Source organism: Anomaloglossus baeobatrachus, chromosome 5, assembly GCF_048569485.1.
Source record: "Anomaloglossus baeobatrachus isolate aAnoBae1 chromosome 5, aAnoBae1.hap1, whole genome shotgun sequence".
In the NCBI taxonomy this organism is placed as follows: domain Eukaryota; kingdom Metazoa; phylum Chordata; class Amphibia; order Anura; family Aromobatidae; genus Anomaloglossus; species Anomaloglossus baeobatrachus.
Window position 1 is genome coordinate 236,430,265 of NC_134357.1, and position 17,792 is coordinate 236,448,056.

The following is a 17,792-nucleotide window of genomic DNA, read 5'->3' on the forward strand; positions in this document are numbered from 1 at the left end:
CTGTGTGCTGACCTTGCTTGTGTTTGACTACCTTCCTGCCTGTCGTTTTTGTACCTTGCTGCCAGTTCCGGATTTGACCCCTGCTTTGTCTCCTTACTACGCCCTTGCCTGCCGATTCTGTTCCTGTTTTGCATCTCCTGGATTTTGACCCTGCCTGACGACCACGGACTACAGTCTACCACAAGTAGCGATCTCTGAGGCTCTGTGTAATTCCAAATCCCTGTACAGGGGTTAAAGGGTTGCAGAGTTCTTGGGGTCCTGCTTTGTTAGCGGCTTTTCACTAGATTCCCCTTACAGCCAGTCTGAAGGCTGCTTTACACGGTACGACCGATTGTGCAATTTCACAATCGATCGTACCCGCCCCCGTCCTTTTTGCGTCACGGGCAAATCGCTGCCCGTGGCGCACAAAGTTGGTAACCCCCGTCACACATACTTACCTCTCGTGCGACCACGCTGTGGGCGGCGAACGTCCACTTCCTGGAGTGGGAGGGACGTTCGGCGTCACAGCGACGTCACATGGCCACTGGCCAATGGAAGCGGAGGGGCAGAGATGAGCGGGACGTAAACATCCCGCCCACCTCCTTCCTTCACATAGCCGGCGGCGGCCGCGTGACGCAGGTGAGTTGCTGTTCATCGTTCCCCGGGGTGTCACACGGAGCGGCGTGTGCTACCCTGGAAACGATGAATAACTAAATTAAACGATATTATGGAACCTAGCGAGCAGTACACGACTCACGATTTGTGAGCGATACTGCGTCGCTAGGAGGTGTCACACAGGCCGGCATCGCCAGCGATGCCGGATGTGCGTCACAAAAACTGTGACCCCGATGATCAATCGCGCGATAGATTGTCTGGTATAAAGCAGCCTTGAGTCTGTGGCTCCTATCAGGCATTACACATTGTTACCCATCACTAGAGAATGCCACTCATGTACCACTGGGCCAGTTGTCGCAGTACCAGATTTCCCGGTCTCACACCTGTAACATAACACCCTCACCATTAGAGGCTCTGGTGAAAACCAGGTGTAGTTCCACAGCCATGCACCTCTGTATTTTCTGTGTGCTGTGGCCCAGTGGGTCCGCTAAATCCCCTGCTCGCCCTGTAAGCATAACAGCGGTCAGGCGTAGGCGCACTTTGATCTGCCCTGCTGAGGGCAGAACAAAGTACTGTAATACGCAGGAGCAAGGAAAGGTTAAGGACCACTTGCGTATGCGTACAACAATATTCTCATCTGCCCTCAGCAGGGAAAATCAATATATGCCTGCGCCAGATTTCAATTCCAGCCTTTGTGGATGGCGTAGGACACGTCATCCACACTGGGCTGAGTAGAAGGAGGTGCTGGACCGGAGAGCAGTGACACCCATCGGACCAGACCGCCCGTTTGGTGAGTATTATAAAGGTACTTTTTACATTATACAGCGTGGCCTGGGCTATTATAGACAGTATTATAGAATGCTGCATATAAAAGATATAAAAGAGCCTACTGGTGGTGGCTGCAGCTCATAAAGGGAAAAGCCTGTTGACAGGTTCCCTTTAACAATCACAATATCTGAAAAGTTTTCTGTTTTGTGTGGTGTGGGTTTATTTGAAAACATTAGTAACATTTTTGTATTGCAATAAAAAAAATGGAAATTTTGTCAATGAATCCATGTGAAATATATCTTTGTACAGTGTAAAGGGTGCTTTACACGCTGCGACATCGCTAACGATATATCATCGGGGTCACGTCGTTAGTGACGCACATCCGGCGCCGGTAGCGACATCTCAGTGTGGTGACACCAAGGAGCGACGATCAACAAGCGCAAAAATGTGAAAAATCGTTGCTCGTTGATACTTCGCTCCTTTTCCAAATATCGTTGCTGCTGCAGGTACAATGTTGTTCGTCGTTCCTGCGGCAGCACACATCGCTATGTGTGACACTGCAGGAACGAGGAACATCTCCTTACCTGCGTCCACCGGCAATGAGGAAGAAAGGAGGTGGGCGGCATGTTCCGGCAGCTCATCTCCACCCCTCCTCTTCTATTGGACGGCCGTTTTGTGACGTCGCTGGACGCCGAACGCACCTCCCCATTGAAGGAGGGATTGTTCGGCATCAACAGCGACGTCGCAGAACAGGTATGTGCGTGTGACGCTGCCGTAGCGATAATGTTCGCTACGGCAATGATCACCACATATCGCACCAACGACGGGGGCGGGTGCTATCGCTCGCAACATCGCTAGCGATGTTGCAGCGTGTAAAGCACCTTTTAGCCAGTAGATAGAAACACAATTATTTAAAAGAACTGAAGTCCTCAGTGGTGGATACCTTTTAATGGCTAACTGAAAAGATGGTAATAATAGCAAGCTTTCCAGACTACTCAGGTCTCTTCTTCAGGCTCAGTATAATACAAAATCTGAAGAGTCACATATTTATACACAACATGACATAGAATGGGGCAGTAAATAAAACAAGTTATGTGAAGCACACCTATCAGTATGGCAAGGGGACAATCAGTTGTGGCAGTAAATACTGGAGCAGTTCATAGATAAGGAGGTGAAAGTTTTATTGTCCTCTAAGTTTTGGTCCAGAGTTGTGATGCCCCAGATGGTCTGAGGAGTACATATCTTAACGAATGTCTTAATTTATGTCTTTTTCCATCAATTAAGAAATGGGCTCCTCAGACCATCTGGGAGCATCACAACTCTGGACCAGACCTCAATCAGAGGGCAGTAAAACTTTCACCTCTTCTATCAACTGCTTCAATATTTACTGCCACAACTGTTTGTCCCCTTCCCATTCTAATAGTTCTGCTTCACGTCACCTGTCTTATTTACTGCTCTATTCTATCTCCTGTTGTGTATAAATATGTGACTCTTCACATTTTGTGTTATATACCATACCTGATGAGGAGACCCGAGTAGTGTCGAAAGCTTCCTATTTATCACATCTTTTCAGTTAGCCATTAAAAAAAGGTATCAACCACTGAGGACCATCAGTTCTTTTAAACAAATTTTTTCTTCAATGAACCCAAATTTTTTTTTTAAATAGTGTATATACAAGGGCCAATAATATCAAGCACACTGTGGCTGGCACAATATATGCAAAATTAGTAATGTAATAGATACACTCTAAAAAGTATAAATACACAAAGTACATGTGGGCACCAATATTTGATCTACATTCAATTTATAATGCAATGAAAATGAAGAATTACATAAAACCTTTACGTATAATAAAAGTCCAAAGAATATATGGGAAAGACCTAACCTCTGAATAAGGTGTACCACACACGGCTAATGCACAGCTGTGTTGTGGCCCCATACTGAAAGTTGCAGTGGCCGTCAAATAGGTAATATCGAAATGTGTGTAAACAGAACACTTTCCGTTAATGACCGTGCCATTTGCGAGCATTTTCTTATAATCCTCTTGACAGCAGTTGCACCTTTCAGGGCCACAGCAGAGCTGTGCATTAGCCATGTGATTCAGGCCTGGCTCACAATCACATCTAAGCCGCATGTCGAGCTTTTTTCATTTTTTTACAAAAATGTTTAAGATTTGACAAATATTAAAATAGCAAATATAAAACATGTTAGGTCCACGTTTTCTTTCTTTTTACGCATATAATATGAAGTTGCTTTCCTCATTGTTGAACTTTGTAATACTACTGTGCCAAGATTCAAGGAAACTAGATGTTAGAGACTTGTAAACGTACAGAAATGCTGATATAGGTTGTTTCTACAGTCAACTGACTTCATTGTCATATCTGTACATTCGTAATGGTTTACTAACGTTTCCTGTTTACATGCTGTTTAAGTTAATATTTAATGTTACGTCCATATATTATACTGTTAGATTTTCATATGACTGCATGCACTTCAGTGCTAACATTAATACATGATATCTACCATGGCCAATATTATATATGTTGTAAGATTTTATGTCTGCACAACTGAACCATTTCATGTCCACTATTCGTTTATGTGATCTACGATACTTAATTCCCACTTTACATTCATTATTGGCTTAGGCTATGTGCACACATTGAGTATTTGGTTGCAGGAAATCTGCACCACCTGGCAGAAAAACACACCAAAAAACACGATGAGGCTTTCACGTGTCTTTCTGCTAGGAGATGCGGTTTTGGTGCAGAAATTTGTTGCACAAAATCAGCATGCCCTAGCAGAAATGTTTTTTGGTGCGGTTTTCTGCCAGGAGATGCAGATTTTTTGCATACAAATTCTCAATGTGCGCACATAGGCTAAGTCGATAATCCTGCATTGATTTCATTGATTTCACATCAGGTGAGTTCACTGGGTTCATCGAGTTCACCTGAGGTCCCATGGAAACTGCCACTTGTGACCTTAGGTGAATTAACGGACATCACCGCTCTTACAAATGCGCCTCTGTCAGCGTGTCTTGGACGTCGCAGAGATCGCTTACGTTTTTAATGTGACCACGCAGTGCAACCTCAGATGTAGCAGAGCTGGGAATCGTCATTTGACGTCATGGTGTGGATTAAGTCAGACCTGCAGTGCTGTTTTGAGGGTTAATAAATTTGAAAAAGAGGGTGTTTAATTTTTTTGGGGCTTTTTTTTTTTTTTTTTTTAAATAAAAGGACTTTTCTGTGTGTCTTGTGTTTTTTTCTTTTTACTTACACGATTAACAATGGGTGTCTCATAGACCCCCTACCCATAACTAATCCAGGGCTTTGCGGCAGCTGTGATTTTTGGACAAATCACAGCTGTCATTAACCCCTTATATCATCCTGATTGACACCACACCAGGGAAATCGGGATGAGCCAGGTAAGCACCACGATTGGTGCATCTAATGCATGCACCAATTCTGGGGCAGCTGCTATTTTTAAGCCGAGGAGGGCCCAATAACCATGGGCCTCCCCAACCTGAGCTGAGAATACCAGCCCCCAGCTGTCTGCTTTATCTTGTTTGGGTATCAAAATTGGTGGGGACCGCATGACTTTTTTTTTTAATTAATTAGTTACTTAAAAATGTAAAAAAAATAAATAAAACAAAACAAAAAACAACATGGGGGGGTGCCTTGTATTTCGATACAGAGCTTCATCTGCGCTGGGTATTAAAATATGGGGGACCGCATGCCATTTTTTCCAATTATTTATTTTAACACTTCACTCTGGGACCCAGACTGCTAATGTAGAGCAACCATTCACAGCTGCTGGCAGTCTAACTGCAACCAATTACCAGCTGGCATCGTGAACAATTAAGCAAGTTGAAGATGACGTGATCTCTAAAAGGCATAAAGTTAAAGATGACATATTTTCTATGTACTTTAGCCCTCCTCAAAAAAAATACAAAAACGTAAAAGATGAAAATAATTTAACAAAAAAGAAAAATTAGCCGCTGCAAAAGTTTAGTTAGTACCTAGTAGCACCCCCTTTGGCAAGTATTATAAATGCTTTTTGCAGCCAGCCAAGTGTCTTCAATACTTCTTTGAGGGATTTTGAGCCAGTGTTCCTTGGAAAAAGTCTTCCAGTTTTGTGAGATTCCTGGGTCGCCTTGCATGCACTGCTCTTTTGAGGTCTAGCCACAGATTTTCAATCATGTTCAGATCAGGGCAATTGTAAAACCTTCAGCTTGCTCCTTTTGAGGTAGTCTATTGTGGATTTTGACGTGTATTTAGGAAATTATCCATTTGTAAAAGCCATCCACTTTTCAATTCCAGTTTTTGTTGTTTTTTTTTTTTTTTTTTTCAGATGGTGTTAGGTGTGCATTAAAGGTAACCTGTCACAATAATCATGGATAATACAAGGCACAGACTGGTACAGGAGGAGAGAGGACCTTGCTCACAATCTACAAGGGTGAGGATACAGTAGGTGAGGGTAGAGCTGGTCGGGCAGCGGTATAGTGGACTGCAGGATTACTGCAGGTTGTAGGCTTGGGGTCTTCAGGTTCCTTTTGAAGGTTTCCAAGGAAGGCTAGAGTCTGATATGTTGTGGCAGGGAGGTCCAGAATATGGGGGAAGGGCAGAAGAAATCTTGTATGTGATTGTGGGAAGAGGAGATAAGAAGGCAGGAGAGAAGGAGATCTTGGAGGTTCCATGCTGGTAGATACCAGGAAACTAGGTCACAGATGTATGGAGGAGACAGGTTGTGGATGGCTTTGTATGTCATTGTTAGTGTTTGCAACGGCAATCTTTGGGCAATGGGAAGCCAGTAAAGGGATTGGCAGAGAGGATAGTCTGGGTAATAGCGAGAGGCAGGTGGATTAGTCGGGCAGCTGGATTTGGAAGAGATTGTAGGGATGAGAGAGTGTTAGAAGGGAGGCTAGAGAATGCTGCATATAAAAGCCCAGGCGTCTCTGGATAACGCAAAAAAACCCTGTATTCTACTCACCTAGAGGGCGGTCTGGTTTGATGGGTGTTGCTGCTCCATCTTGTGCGATCGCCGTCCTACTTCTTCCCAGCCCAGTGTGGATGATGTGTCCTACATCATCCACACAGGACGGCATTGCGCTCCTGCAAATGCCCACTTATCTGTCAGCAGCTCTCAGAAATTTTGCTTGGTGTTCCAGACCTTATTTTGACCTCCACTGATCCTCTTAACTGCCATTTAATTACATTTTGAAATGAGGAAAGGGAAACTTGAAAACGCTTTGCTATCTTCTGATAGCCTTCTCCTGCTTTGAGGGCCTCCACCATTTTTAGAGTGCTAAGCAGCTGTCTAGAACAGGGGTCTCAAACTCAGCTGGGTATATGGCCCGCACATAGAAAAAAAGTATATAACTTTTGGGTGTTTGCAGGACAAAGTGACATTTTTAGTAATACCATATAATATTTTTCTATACACTTTAGGATCACTTTTTTTTCCCTTGTTTTTTTAATTTATTTATTTAAATGGCATTCATCATATGGGGTATGGTACGGTTTCATAACTTGAATCATTACAATGTGGCAATAACATGACTTTGTTTATTTTAGCTGATGTATATATATCTATCTATCTATATATATATATAAAAAAAAAGCATTTTTCATGGTAAGAAGAAAATTTCCATGCTTTTATTTAGAATTTTTTTTCTTCTATTTATATTTCATCCCCTTTCTGTAAATAATATTGTTTTACAATTAGCACCATATAGTAATTTTGGCCAACAATTTGTGGTTATTTTCCCATGTGGTCCCCATCCTGTAGTAATGTGCCCATCCTTGTCCTCATCTTGTAGTAATGTGTCCCATCTTGCGCCCCTTCTTGTAGTAATGTGCCCATCTAGGTCTCCATCTTGTAGTGATGTCCCATTCTGTAGAAATTTCCCCTTACAGTATATGCCATTCTTCATATACACATTAAAAAAAAAAAAAATTAGATTATTCTCACTTGCCCTCATTCAGTCTGTGTACTCTTCCCTGCTTCTTGTGGCCCGCAGACCCCGCATTAGTCAGCGCTTTATTTCATTTGAATAAACAGCTGGCACCGCGCAGAGCTCTGTACAGAACTATACCCAAGGCAATCAGAGTCTAGTGCTTGACGTCATATCCCTACGTCAACTGCTTGCCTGCTGTGATTGGCCGGTGGCTGCCTTAGGTATAGTTCTGTAGAAAGTTATGTGTGGCGCCAGCAGTTCTTTCAAATGAAATAAAGCGCTCACTACTGCGGCCCCCGGCACCTGCCGCAATTGACACAGATCACAAGAAAAGGCCTGAGGGGCCGCATGCGGCCCGTGGGCCACGTGATTGAGACGCCTGGTCTACAAAAACCCATGGCTACTTGTTTCTGGCATAGCGTTAGAGGAGGCTGGGTTTATAAATCTGTGAAATTTGCATCACCAGGCCTTTCCTAAAGAGGATAGTGAACAAGCCATAACCCTAACAGGCTAATTAAGGTCTGAAATCTTGGTCAAAGTTGTCTGAGCACACAAATCTCAAAAGGTGTCCACACTTTTGCATTGGCTCACTTTCCCTTTTGTAATTTTTAAAATTAAGAGCCGAAAATATTCTTTTGTGTGTGCCTAAAATACAAAGGAAATGTGTCATCTTTAATGTCATGCCTTTTAGAGATCATTTCATCTTCAACTTGCTTAACTGTTCACAATAACAGTAAATTTTGACCAGGAGTGCCCAAACTTTTGCATGCCACTGTAGCATCAAAACTGCACCAAATCCATGTTTAAAACAAGATGTGCCATGCTCTAAAAAGGTATTATGGACGGAAACTCCTCTCAACTAGAAATGAGAGGACCCAAACAGTAAAGTTCAATGTTTGTAGTGAACAGACTTTACGGGGGAAAAAAAGAAAAATAATAAAAAAAAGCGTCTGAGTTTAGATGCTTAAGGTATGCTAACCACTTGCTCGAGCATCTCTGTGCTCAGGTACGCTCTGTGTTCGGCCCAGTGCGACCAACTTGCAGTCTCTGAATGGCTCTTACTAGGGGTAACAACAACGTTGTCAGATGTAGTGTGTACAAAAAAAAAAAACTGCCCTTCCTCCCCCGGAAATGCTCAGTTTATGGCTGGCTGTGTATGGGCAGAGAGCTGAAATTCCCAATCAATGACTCCCATAAGGGGTTCAGGTCAAGTCCGCATCCCAAGCAGAATTTTATATAAAGTCCGGCTGCACTTGCCAAACCAAGCTTCAACAGCTCCGCTCATGGCTACGCTCAACCCCCAATAAAAGTACTTTTCCTCTAGGATCATACTGACATTAGTACTGAGATAAAAACATGTGAGACTGCTTCAGCATTCAATGGTTAGCACTCACCACTATGGATATCTGCAGGTATTTCCTCCTCCTCCTCTTTTGTTACATTCAGACATGGCTCCTCTTCTTGGGTTAGAACCTCATCTTTGATATCAGACAATTGTTTAATCTAATTCACAATATAGGAAAAAAAGAATTACAAGTGTAAAGACAGAAACATTTTAAAAAGCAAAACAAAAATAAAAAAACATTCATGACCAAATGCTACATGCTTCTCCATCATATGCTTATTCAAACTAGTTATGCTCCAGCAGATCTGCGCCCCAAGTATTATATACAGTACAAAACCTAGATTTATGCTGCAACCATAAACAAGTACTGGAATAAATTGTATTAGATGAAATGTCAGATCTATGTACCTGGTAATCCTGCTGAACATTCTGTTTCTCCTCGGTAGAATTCTGGAAATGCATAGGACTAGAACTTCTAGACAATGGACTTCTCTTACTAGAGCCATCTGGAAAAAGACACATTTACATGGAAGTGATTGTCAACTGTTCTACAAATCCTCGCGATACTCTTAGTAGCTGTTCACACTGCGCTTTGCAGTGTGCACTCGTCCCATTCTGGTCTAGGCTCCAAGTTTGGGCTCCATTTGCCCTACTTACTAACAATTCTTTTTATATGCATCTTCTATTATGTTAGAAGATTACAGTGACATCTGTATCGGAGCCTGCCCTTCATCGTGCTTTCGTTGCAGGTGACAACTCTAGTTTGTGTCGTCTCTGACTTGTAGTTCAGTCCAGGCGGGGAGATCAGGAGTTAACCTGTCACTATTTTGCTCCCTGTGGTGTAGCCTGGGCAGAGCTACAAGCCATATAATCTCCTCTCCAATGCCAGTTCCAATTGGACTAGCTTTAGTCAACACCTGTGTGTCTTGAATTCCAGCAAGGACAGCAGACTCCTCTTTCTGCCAGCTTTATCACTGGACAGTGACTGTTCCAAGGTCTGAACCCAGGGGCCCCTATGTAATTCCACATCCCTGTACAGGAATTACGAGTACGGAGCACGGTAGTGCACGTTCATCCCTACTGGCTTTACTTTTCAGTAATTTTCCGATAGGCCATTCTTTAGCCATGGCTTAAACCCACATGGACTATCAGGATATGGATGGAAGGTCAATAGCAGCTCAATATTTCCAAGGAGTAAAGCTGGATTCACACATAGCGACAACGACGTCGCTGTTACGTCACCATTTTCTGTGACGCAACAGGGACCTTGTAAGTCGCTGTTATGATCGCTGCTTAGCTGTCAAACACAGCAGAAGCAGCAGCGATCATAACGACACGCGTCGCTGTGCTACATATGCAGAGAGCAGGGAGCCGCGCACAATGCTTAGCGCTGGCTGCCTGCACTCCTAGCTACAGTACACATCGGGTTAATTACCCGATGTGTACTGCAGCTACATGTGCAGAGAGCAGGGAGCTGGCACTGGCAGCGAGAACGGCGGACGCTGGTAACGAAGGTAAATATCGGGTAACCAGGGAAAGGTCTTCCCTTGGTTACCCGATGTTTACCCTGGTTACAGCTTACCGCAGCTGCCAGATGCCGGCTCCTGCTCCCTGCTCGCTTCATTTCGTCGCTCTCTCGCTGTCACACACAGCAATGTGTGCGTCACAACGGGAGAGCGATGACCAAAAAATGAAGCTGGACATTCAGGAACGACCGGTGACCTCACAGCAGGGGCCAGGTCGTTGCTGGATGTCACACACAGCGACGGGCCGTCGCTGCAACGTCACAGAAAATGGTGACGTAGCAGCGACGTCGTTGTCTTCGTCGCTGTGTGTGACACCACACTTAAACAGTTGCAAAGTCAGTTAAAAGATCTTAATCTTGAGTCTTTTCAAACTCAACAATGAGATGTGTGCACTGTCCGGGAACCTAAAAACACACAAGTTCAGACAAAAAGTTTTTCAGATGCAGCGTGGCCCACGTAGGCCGTGCTACAGATATACAGTGGATATCACTTCCTTCAACAGTAGGAATTCCCTAGTTATCACTCACCTGTAGAAGCATCCATCTTCTTACACAGCGGGATGAAATCCACCTGAGTCTCTGATTCATCTGTTATAACTTCAACTTTGACATCATCTAGATTTATAGCCTAATTCCCCATATATAGTGCAAATGATGTACAACCAAAGAACAAAAAAAAATCCATCAACATATAATTTATTTACAAGAGAAAATAATTTCATTAGTTAGTAAAGGAATCATTTTCTAATCTCATCACCTTCCTTAACCCACTCACACCGCAGCCAATTATTGATTTTGTGCTTTCATTTTTTTTCCTCCCCTTCCTCCAAGAGCCAGAACTTTTATTTTTTCCATTGACATACTGTACATTGGAAAAATGATGGAAATTTATTTTTCCCCATGTGTGGTGAAGTCGCAAAAATACCCCAAAAAAGTGCAATTGCTCCATTGTTTTTCTACTATTGTATAGTCACTTGCAATAAACCTATTACTTTTAGGCTGGGTCATGACACCATTACAGTGTGCAGGGTAGGTTAGTATGCACTGTTGAGCTTTTAACTGTTAACAGAGAGCATGAGAGAGGGGTGTTTAATACTGCGCCAAAAGATCACTGGAACAGATGTTTAGATTAATGTATCTTTATTTTCATCCAGGTCTATGCGTTTCAGGAGCCACTGCCCCCTTCCTCAGGACTGTCAGGAAAGACAAACATCAAATCTGTCTGACAGATTTGATGTTTGTCTTTCCTGACGGTCCTGAGGAAGGGGGCAGTGGCTCCTGAAACCCATAGACCTGGATGAAAATAAAGATACATTAATCTAAACATCTGTTCCAGTGATCTTTTGGCGCAGTATTAAACACCCCTCTCTCATGCTCTCTGTTATCTGCCTTTTCGGGTGGCTGCAGCCTTTGATCATATTCTACATGCGACTACAGTTGTTGTGACTTTCACAACGATATCTGGTGAGTAGTTTCACCCTCCTCCCACCCCTTATATACTGGGGTAAGACCCTATATGCGCTTTTTTTCCCACAGCTTTCTTGTCTGAGCTTTTAACTGTTATTGTAATTTTCCTAAGCACAAAACATTTTATAACTTTGTCTATTATTGTACTTTGTATGGTGGGACACTGAATCTACCACCCATTACCTGCTTCACTGTTTTAAAGTACAGTGGAACCTTGGTTTACGAGTAACTTGGTGTGTGAGTATTTTGCTATACGAGCAAAGCTTTCTGTAAATTTGTAACTTAGTTTACGAGCAAGCTTTGCTGTATGAGCAAATACTCACCACACACACTTCCGGTTACGTACTTTCACCACGCTCTGGCTCGCTCTTACAGTCCACACAAACACGTACACACACACACACACACACACTATGCTCACTTACCCTCCGTTCCCTCGGCGGCCTCCTGGTTCTTGTAGTCTGCAGGTACAGTATGTGTAGCGGGTAACCATCGCGACAATGGAGGAACGTCCACTGTCAGTGCTTCTCAAAGGCAGCACACTGACCAATCAGAGGCAAGCGGCTCATGCCTTTGACGTCAGCGCGCTGGCCAGCCAGAGGCAAGCGGATGCTGCATATGACGCTGACAGCGGAAGCTCCAGCATCGTCGCGATGGTTACCGGATACACATACCTGCGGACTACAAGAACCAGGAGGCCGCCGAGGGAACGGAGGGTAAGGGGAGCATAATATATGTGTGTGTGTGTGTGTGTGTGTGTGTGTGTGTAATGGCACAATAGGGGACCAGGATGGGACATTGCACAAGTCGTGGAACGAATTGTCTGAGCGTCCATTAATTCCTATGGGAAATTTTGCTTTGCTAGACAGGTAACTTGGTTTACAAGTATGCTCCCAGAACGGATTGTTCTCGTAAAGCAAGGTTCTACTGTATGTGCAAAATTACCGCTTTAGCATATTAAAACTGGGTAACAACCTAAAGAAGGAAAGATGGGTGCAATAATAATTTGTCCCAGATCTGTCTGGCTGAATCTAGTGCTACAAAAAAAAAAAAAAAAAAAAAAAGCGTAATTATACCAATAAACATATTTAAGTAACAAAAAACATGGGAATTTTGTTTACTTACCGTAAATTCCTTTTCTTCTAGCTCCTATTGGGAGACCCAGACAATTGGGTGTATAGCTTCTGCCTCCGGAGGCCACACAAAGTATTACACTTTAAAAAATGTAACCCCTCCCCTCTGCCTATACACCCTCCCGTGCATCACGGGCTCCTCAGTTTTGGTGCAAAAGCAGGAAGGAGGAAACTTATAAATTGGTCTAAGGTAAATTCAATCCGAAGGATGTTCGGAGAACTGAAAACCAAAAGAACCATTCAACATGAACAACATGTGTACACAAAAGAACAAACAGCCCGAAGGGAACAGGGGCGGGTGCTGGGTCTCCCAATAGGAGCTAGAAGAAAAGGAATTTACGGTAAGTAAACAAAATTCCCTTCTTCTTTGTCGCTCCATTGGGAGACCCAGACAATTGGGACGTCCAAAAGCAGTCCCTGGGTGGGTAAAAGAATACCTCGATAAAAAGAGCCGAAAACGACCCCCTCTTACAGGTGGGCAACCGCCGCCTGAAGGACTCGCCTACCTAGACTGGCGTCTGCCGAAGCATAGGTATGCACCTGATAGTGTTTCGTGAAAGTGTGCAGACTAGACCAGGTAGCTGCCTGACACACCTGCTGAGCCGTAGCCCGGTGCCGCAATGCCCAGGACGCACCCACGGCTCTGGTAGAATGGGCTTTCAGCCCCAAAGGAAGCGGAAGCCCAGAAGAACGGTAGGCTTCAAGAATCGGTTCCTTGATCCACCGAGCCAAGGTGACTTGGAAGCCTGCGAACCCTTACGCTGGCCAGCGACAAGGACAAAGAGCGCATCTGAACGGCGCAGGGGCGCCGTGCGAGACACGTAGAGCCGGAGTGCTCTCACCAGATCTAATGAGTGCAAATCCTTTTCACATTGGTGAATTGGATTAGGGCAAAATGAAGGTAAGGAGATATCCTGATTGAGATGAAAAGGAGATACCACCTTAGGGAGAAATTCCGGAACAGGACGCAGAACCACCTTATCCTGGTGAAAAACCAGGAAGGGGGCTTTGCATGACAGCGCTGCCAGCTCCGACACTCTACGGAGCGATGTAACTGCCACTAGAAATGCCACCTTCTGCGAAAGACGTGATAAAGAGACATCCCGCAGCGGCTCGAAAGGTGGTTTCTGAAGAGCCGTTAGCACCCTGTTAAGGTCCCAGGGTTCCAGTGGACGCTTATAAGGTGGGACTATGTGGCAAACTTCCTGCAGGAACGTGCGGACCTGCGGAAGCCTGGCTAGACGCTTTTGAAAAAATACGGATAGCGCCGATACTTGTCCCTTGAGATAGCCGAGAGACAAACCCTTGTCCATTCCGGATTGAAGGAATGAAAGAAAAGTGGGTAAGGCAAAGGGCCAGGGAGTAAAACCATTATCAGAGCACCAGGATAAGAAGATCCTCCAAGACCTGTGATAGATCTTGGCGGACGTTGGTTTCCTGGCCTGTCTCATGGTGGCAATGACATCTTGAGATAACCCTGAGGACGCTAGGAGCCAGGACTCAATGGCCACACAGTCAGGTTGAGGGCCACAGAATTCAGATGGAAAAACGGCCCTTGTGACAGCAAGTCTGGGCGGTCTGGGAGCGCCCACGGTTGACCCACCGTGAGATGCCACAGATCCGGGTACCACGACCGCCTCGGCCAATCTGGGGCGACGAGAATGGCGCGACGACAGTCGGACCTGATTTTGCGCAGCACTCTGGGCAGCATCGCCAGAGGAGGAAATACATAAGGCAGTCGAAACTGCGACCAATCCTGAACTAATGCGTCCGCCGCCAGAGCTCTGTGATCTTGAGACCGGGCCATGAATGCCGGGACTTTGTTGTTGTGCCGTGACGCCATGAGATCGCCGTCCGGCGTTCCCCAGCGGCGACAGATCTCTCGAAACACGTCTGGGTGAAGAGACCATTCCCCCGCGTCCATGCCCTGACGACTGAGAAAATCCGCTTCCCAGTTTTCTACGCCCGGGATGTGAACTGCGGAGATGGTGGAATCTGTGGCTTCCACCCACTGCAGAATCCGTCGGACCTCCTGGAAGGCTTGACGACTGCGAGTGCCGCCTTGGTGGTTGATGTATGCGACGGCAGTGGCGTTGTCCGACTGGATACGGATCTGCCTGCCCTCCAGCCACCGATGAAAAGCCAATAGGGCTAGATACACTGCCCTTATCTCCAGAATATTGATCTGAAGGGATGACTCTATCGGAGTCCAGGTTCCCTGAGCCCTGTGGTGGAGAAAAACCGCCCCCCACCCTGACAGGCTCGCGTCCGTGGTGACCACAGCCCAGGTTGGGGGTAGGAAGGATTTTCCCCGCGACAGAGAGTTGGGAAGGAGCCACCACTGATGTGACGTCTTGGTTGCAAGGGAAAGAGAGACGTTCCTGTCGAGGGAAGTCGACCTCCTGTCCCATTTGCGGAGAATGTCCCACTGGAGTGGCCGCAGATGGAATTGCGCGAAGGGCACTGCCTCCATCGCTGCCAGCATCTTCCCCAGGAAGTGCATGAGACGCCTCAAGGGGTGTGACTGACCCCGAAGAAGAGATTGCACCCCTGCCTGCAGAGAAAGCTGTTTGTCCAGCGGTAGCATGACTACCGCTGACTGAGTATGAAACTCCATCCCGAGGTGTCAGTGATTGGGTCTGTGTCAACTTGGATTTTGGGAAGTTGATGATCCACCCGAACTGCTGGAAAGTCGCCAGAGCGACGGAAAGGCTGTTTTGACACGCCATCTGAGAGGGTGCCCTGACCAGAAGATCGTCTAAGTAGGGAATCACTGAGTGGCCCTGAGAGTGTAGGACCGCCACAACAGATGCCATGACCTTGGTGAACACCCGTGGGGCTGTCGCCAGGCCGAAAGGCAATGCCACGAACTGAAGGTGTTCGTCCCCGATGGCGAAACGCAAAAAGCGTTGATGTTCGGGTGCGATCGGCACATGGAGATAAGCATCCTTGATGTCGATCGATGCTAGGAAGTCTCCTTGTGACATCGATGCGATGACCAAGCGGAGAGATTCCATCCGAAACCGTCTGGTGCTCACATGTCTGTTGAGTAGTTTGAGGTCCAGAACGGGACGGAACGAACCGTCCTTCTTTGGCACCACGAACAAGTTGGAGTAAAAGCCGCGACCATGTTCCTGGGGGGGAACAGGGATCACAACTCCTTCTGTCTTCAGAGCGTCCACCGCCTGAAAAAGTGCATCGGCCCACGCGGGGGGCGGAGAGGTTCTGAAGAAACGAGTCGGGGGACGAGAGCTGAACTCTATCCTGTAACCGTAACTGGTGTTTCTCCTGCTGAGAAGTCGACTCCTCTACAGGTGGCGGCGGGGGAGATAGATCTAACACCTGGTTGATGGACGAGATAAGGTCATTTGCTATGGCGTCCCCTTCAGGTGTATCAAGATTAGGAGCAACGTCAGGGTCAGAACCCTGAGCTGCGACGTCCGCCTCGTCCTCCAGAGAGTCCTCAAGCTGGGAACCCGAGCAGCGTGAAGAAGTCGGGGAAGATTCCCAGCGAGCCCGCTTAGCCGGTCTGGGACTGCGGTCCGGGCAGGAGTCCTCCACGTGAGACCTAGGGCCCCCCCTGGGAGCGCGCTGCGGCGCGGACAGAGAGGGGCCTGGAGGCGACGATCCAACAGGGCCCGGGGCCTGTGTAAGGACCGGTCTGGACTGCAAAGCTTCAAGCAGCTTGGCAGACCATTTGTCCATAGACTGAGCCATGGATTGTGAAAGTGACTCAGAGAGTTTCTCAGCAAAAACGGCAAACTCTGTCCCTGCCGCCTGGACAGGGGGAGCAGGGGGGTCTACCTGAGCCGAGGGGCCCACAAGTGACCGAGGCTCCGGCTGAGCAAGCAAAACAGGGGTCGAGCATTGCTCACAGTGAGGGTAGGTGGAACCCGCAGGTAACATAGCCGCACAAGAGGTACAGGTCGCAAAATAACCCTGTGCCTTGGCACCCTTGCTCCTTGTGGACGACATGCTGTTGTCTCCTAGGAGAGTGATCACTGAGGGTATATGGGAAAAGGTATATAGCCCGACCGAACAGAAATATATATATATATATATATAGTATCTATTCCGGCACCCTAAGGGGACCAGCACCGGGTGACCGGTGTGGCTTACCGACCGCTAAAAAGCGGAGCGTGTGTCCTCCAGATTCCCTGCCTTAGGTCTCCCAGAGTTGCAGAGCTCTTTCCTGGAAATCCTCCACCGGCAAAATGCCAAAAAAATGGCTGCCGGAGCTCTCTGGGGAGGAGTGGAGCCGTGGGCGGCGCTAGAAAAGTGCGGGAATCTGGGGTCCCCACAGTGATCAGTGAGGGGGGAGGAAACATACAGGATGCTCCGGCCCTCACATCCGACGTCAGGTCGGCAGTCCCGCCCTTACCCCTGACAGACAGGCCCGGGGGCGGGAGTTTTGCTACTAGGCCGCAATGAAGCCGGGGACTAAATTTAAGACCGCGGCCGACAAGCAGGCGAGGTCGGCGCAGAAGTCCGCCGGTCTTCACAAATCAGCAGCTGCTGCAGCGTCCGGGATGAAGGCGCTCCATGCACAGCCCCCATGGGGACACAGAGTACCTTAGAGATGCAGGGCCCGGTCCCTGAGGATGAATAGACTCCTGTCCGGCAGATTCCCACAGGGGCTGCGGAGGGAGCACGGTCCCAGTAAATGGATGACCGGTCAGGATCCCACTTCTCCCAGAGCCGCTAAGGGATGGTGAAGGAAAACGGCATGAGGCTCCGGCCTTTGTACCCGCAATGGGTACCTCAACCTTAACAGCACCGCCGACGTAGTGGGGTGAGAAGGGAACATGCCGGGGGCCCCGTGGGGGCCCACTTTTCTTCCAACCGATATAACTAATATGAGAATGCATGAGTGGATGTGTGCCTCCTTCCACACAAAGCATAAAACTGAGGAGCCCGTGATGCACGGGAGGGTGTATAGGCAGAGGGGAGGGGTTACACTTTTTAAAGTGTAATACTTTGTGTGGCCTCCGGAGGCAGAAGCTATAC

The 17,792-nt window shown here is 46.8% G+C and overlaps 1 protein-coding gene and 1 long non-coding RNA gene across 7 annotated transcripts in view; one reads left to right on the top strand and one right to left on the bottom strand.

Moving 5' to 3' along the window:
• LOC142311109 (uncharacterized) overlaps positions 1 to 17,792 on the top strand; it is a 127,875-nt gene that overhangs the window by 62,161 nt on the left and 47,922 nt on the right. Inside the window, exon 2 of the long non-coding RNA XR_012754240.1 lies at positions 5,710 to 5,814. This is a non-coding gene — a long non-coding RNA (uncharacterized LOC142311109). The remainder of the gene's footprint in view (positions 1 to 5,709; positions 5,815 to 17,792) is intronic.
• LOC142311088 (zinc finger BED domain-containing protein 6-like) overlaps positions 1 to 17,792 on the bottom strand; it is a 91,136-nt gene that overhangs the window by 29,195 nt on the left and 44,149 nt on the right. For 5 of the 6 annotated variants that reach the window (XM_075349166.1, XM_075349164.1, XM_075349167.1 and 2 more), the window contains 3 exons: positions 10,714 to 10,813; positions 9,069 to 9,166; positions 8,710 to 8,818 (listed from right to left, as the gene is read on the bottom strand). In XM_075349166.1, coding sequence (XP_075205281.1) covers positions 8,710 to 8,818; positions 9,069 to 9,166; positions 10,714 to 10,813 — 307 coding nt within the window. The remainder of the gene's footprint in view (positions 1 to 8,709; positions 8,819 to 9,068; positions 9,167 to 10,713; positions 10,814 to 17,792) is intronic. The other variant, XM_075349168.1, reaches the window with a different exon arrangement.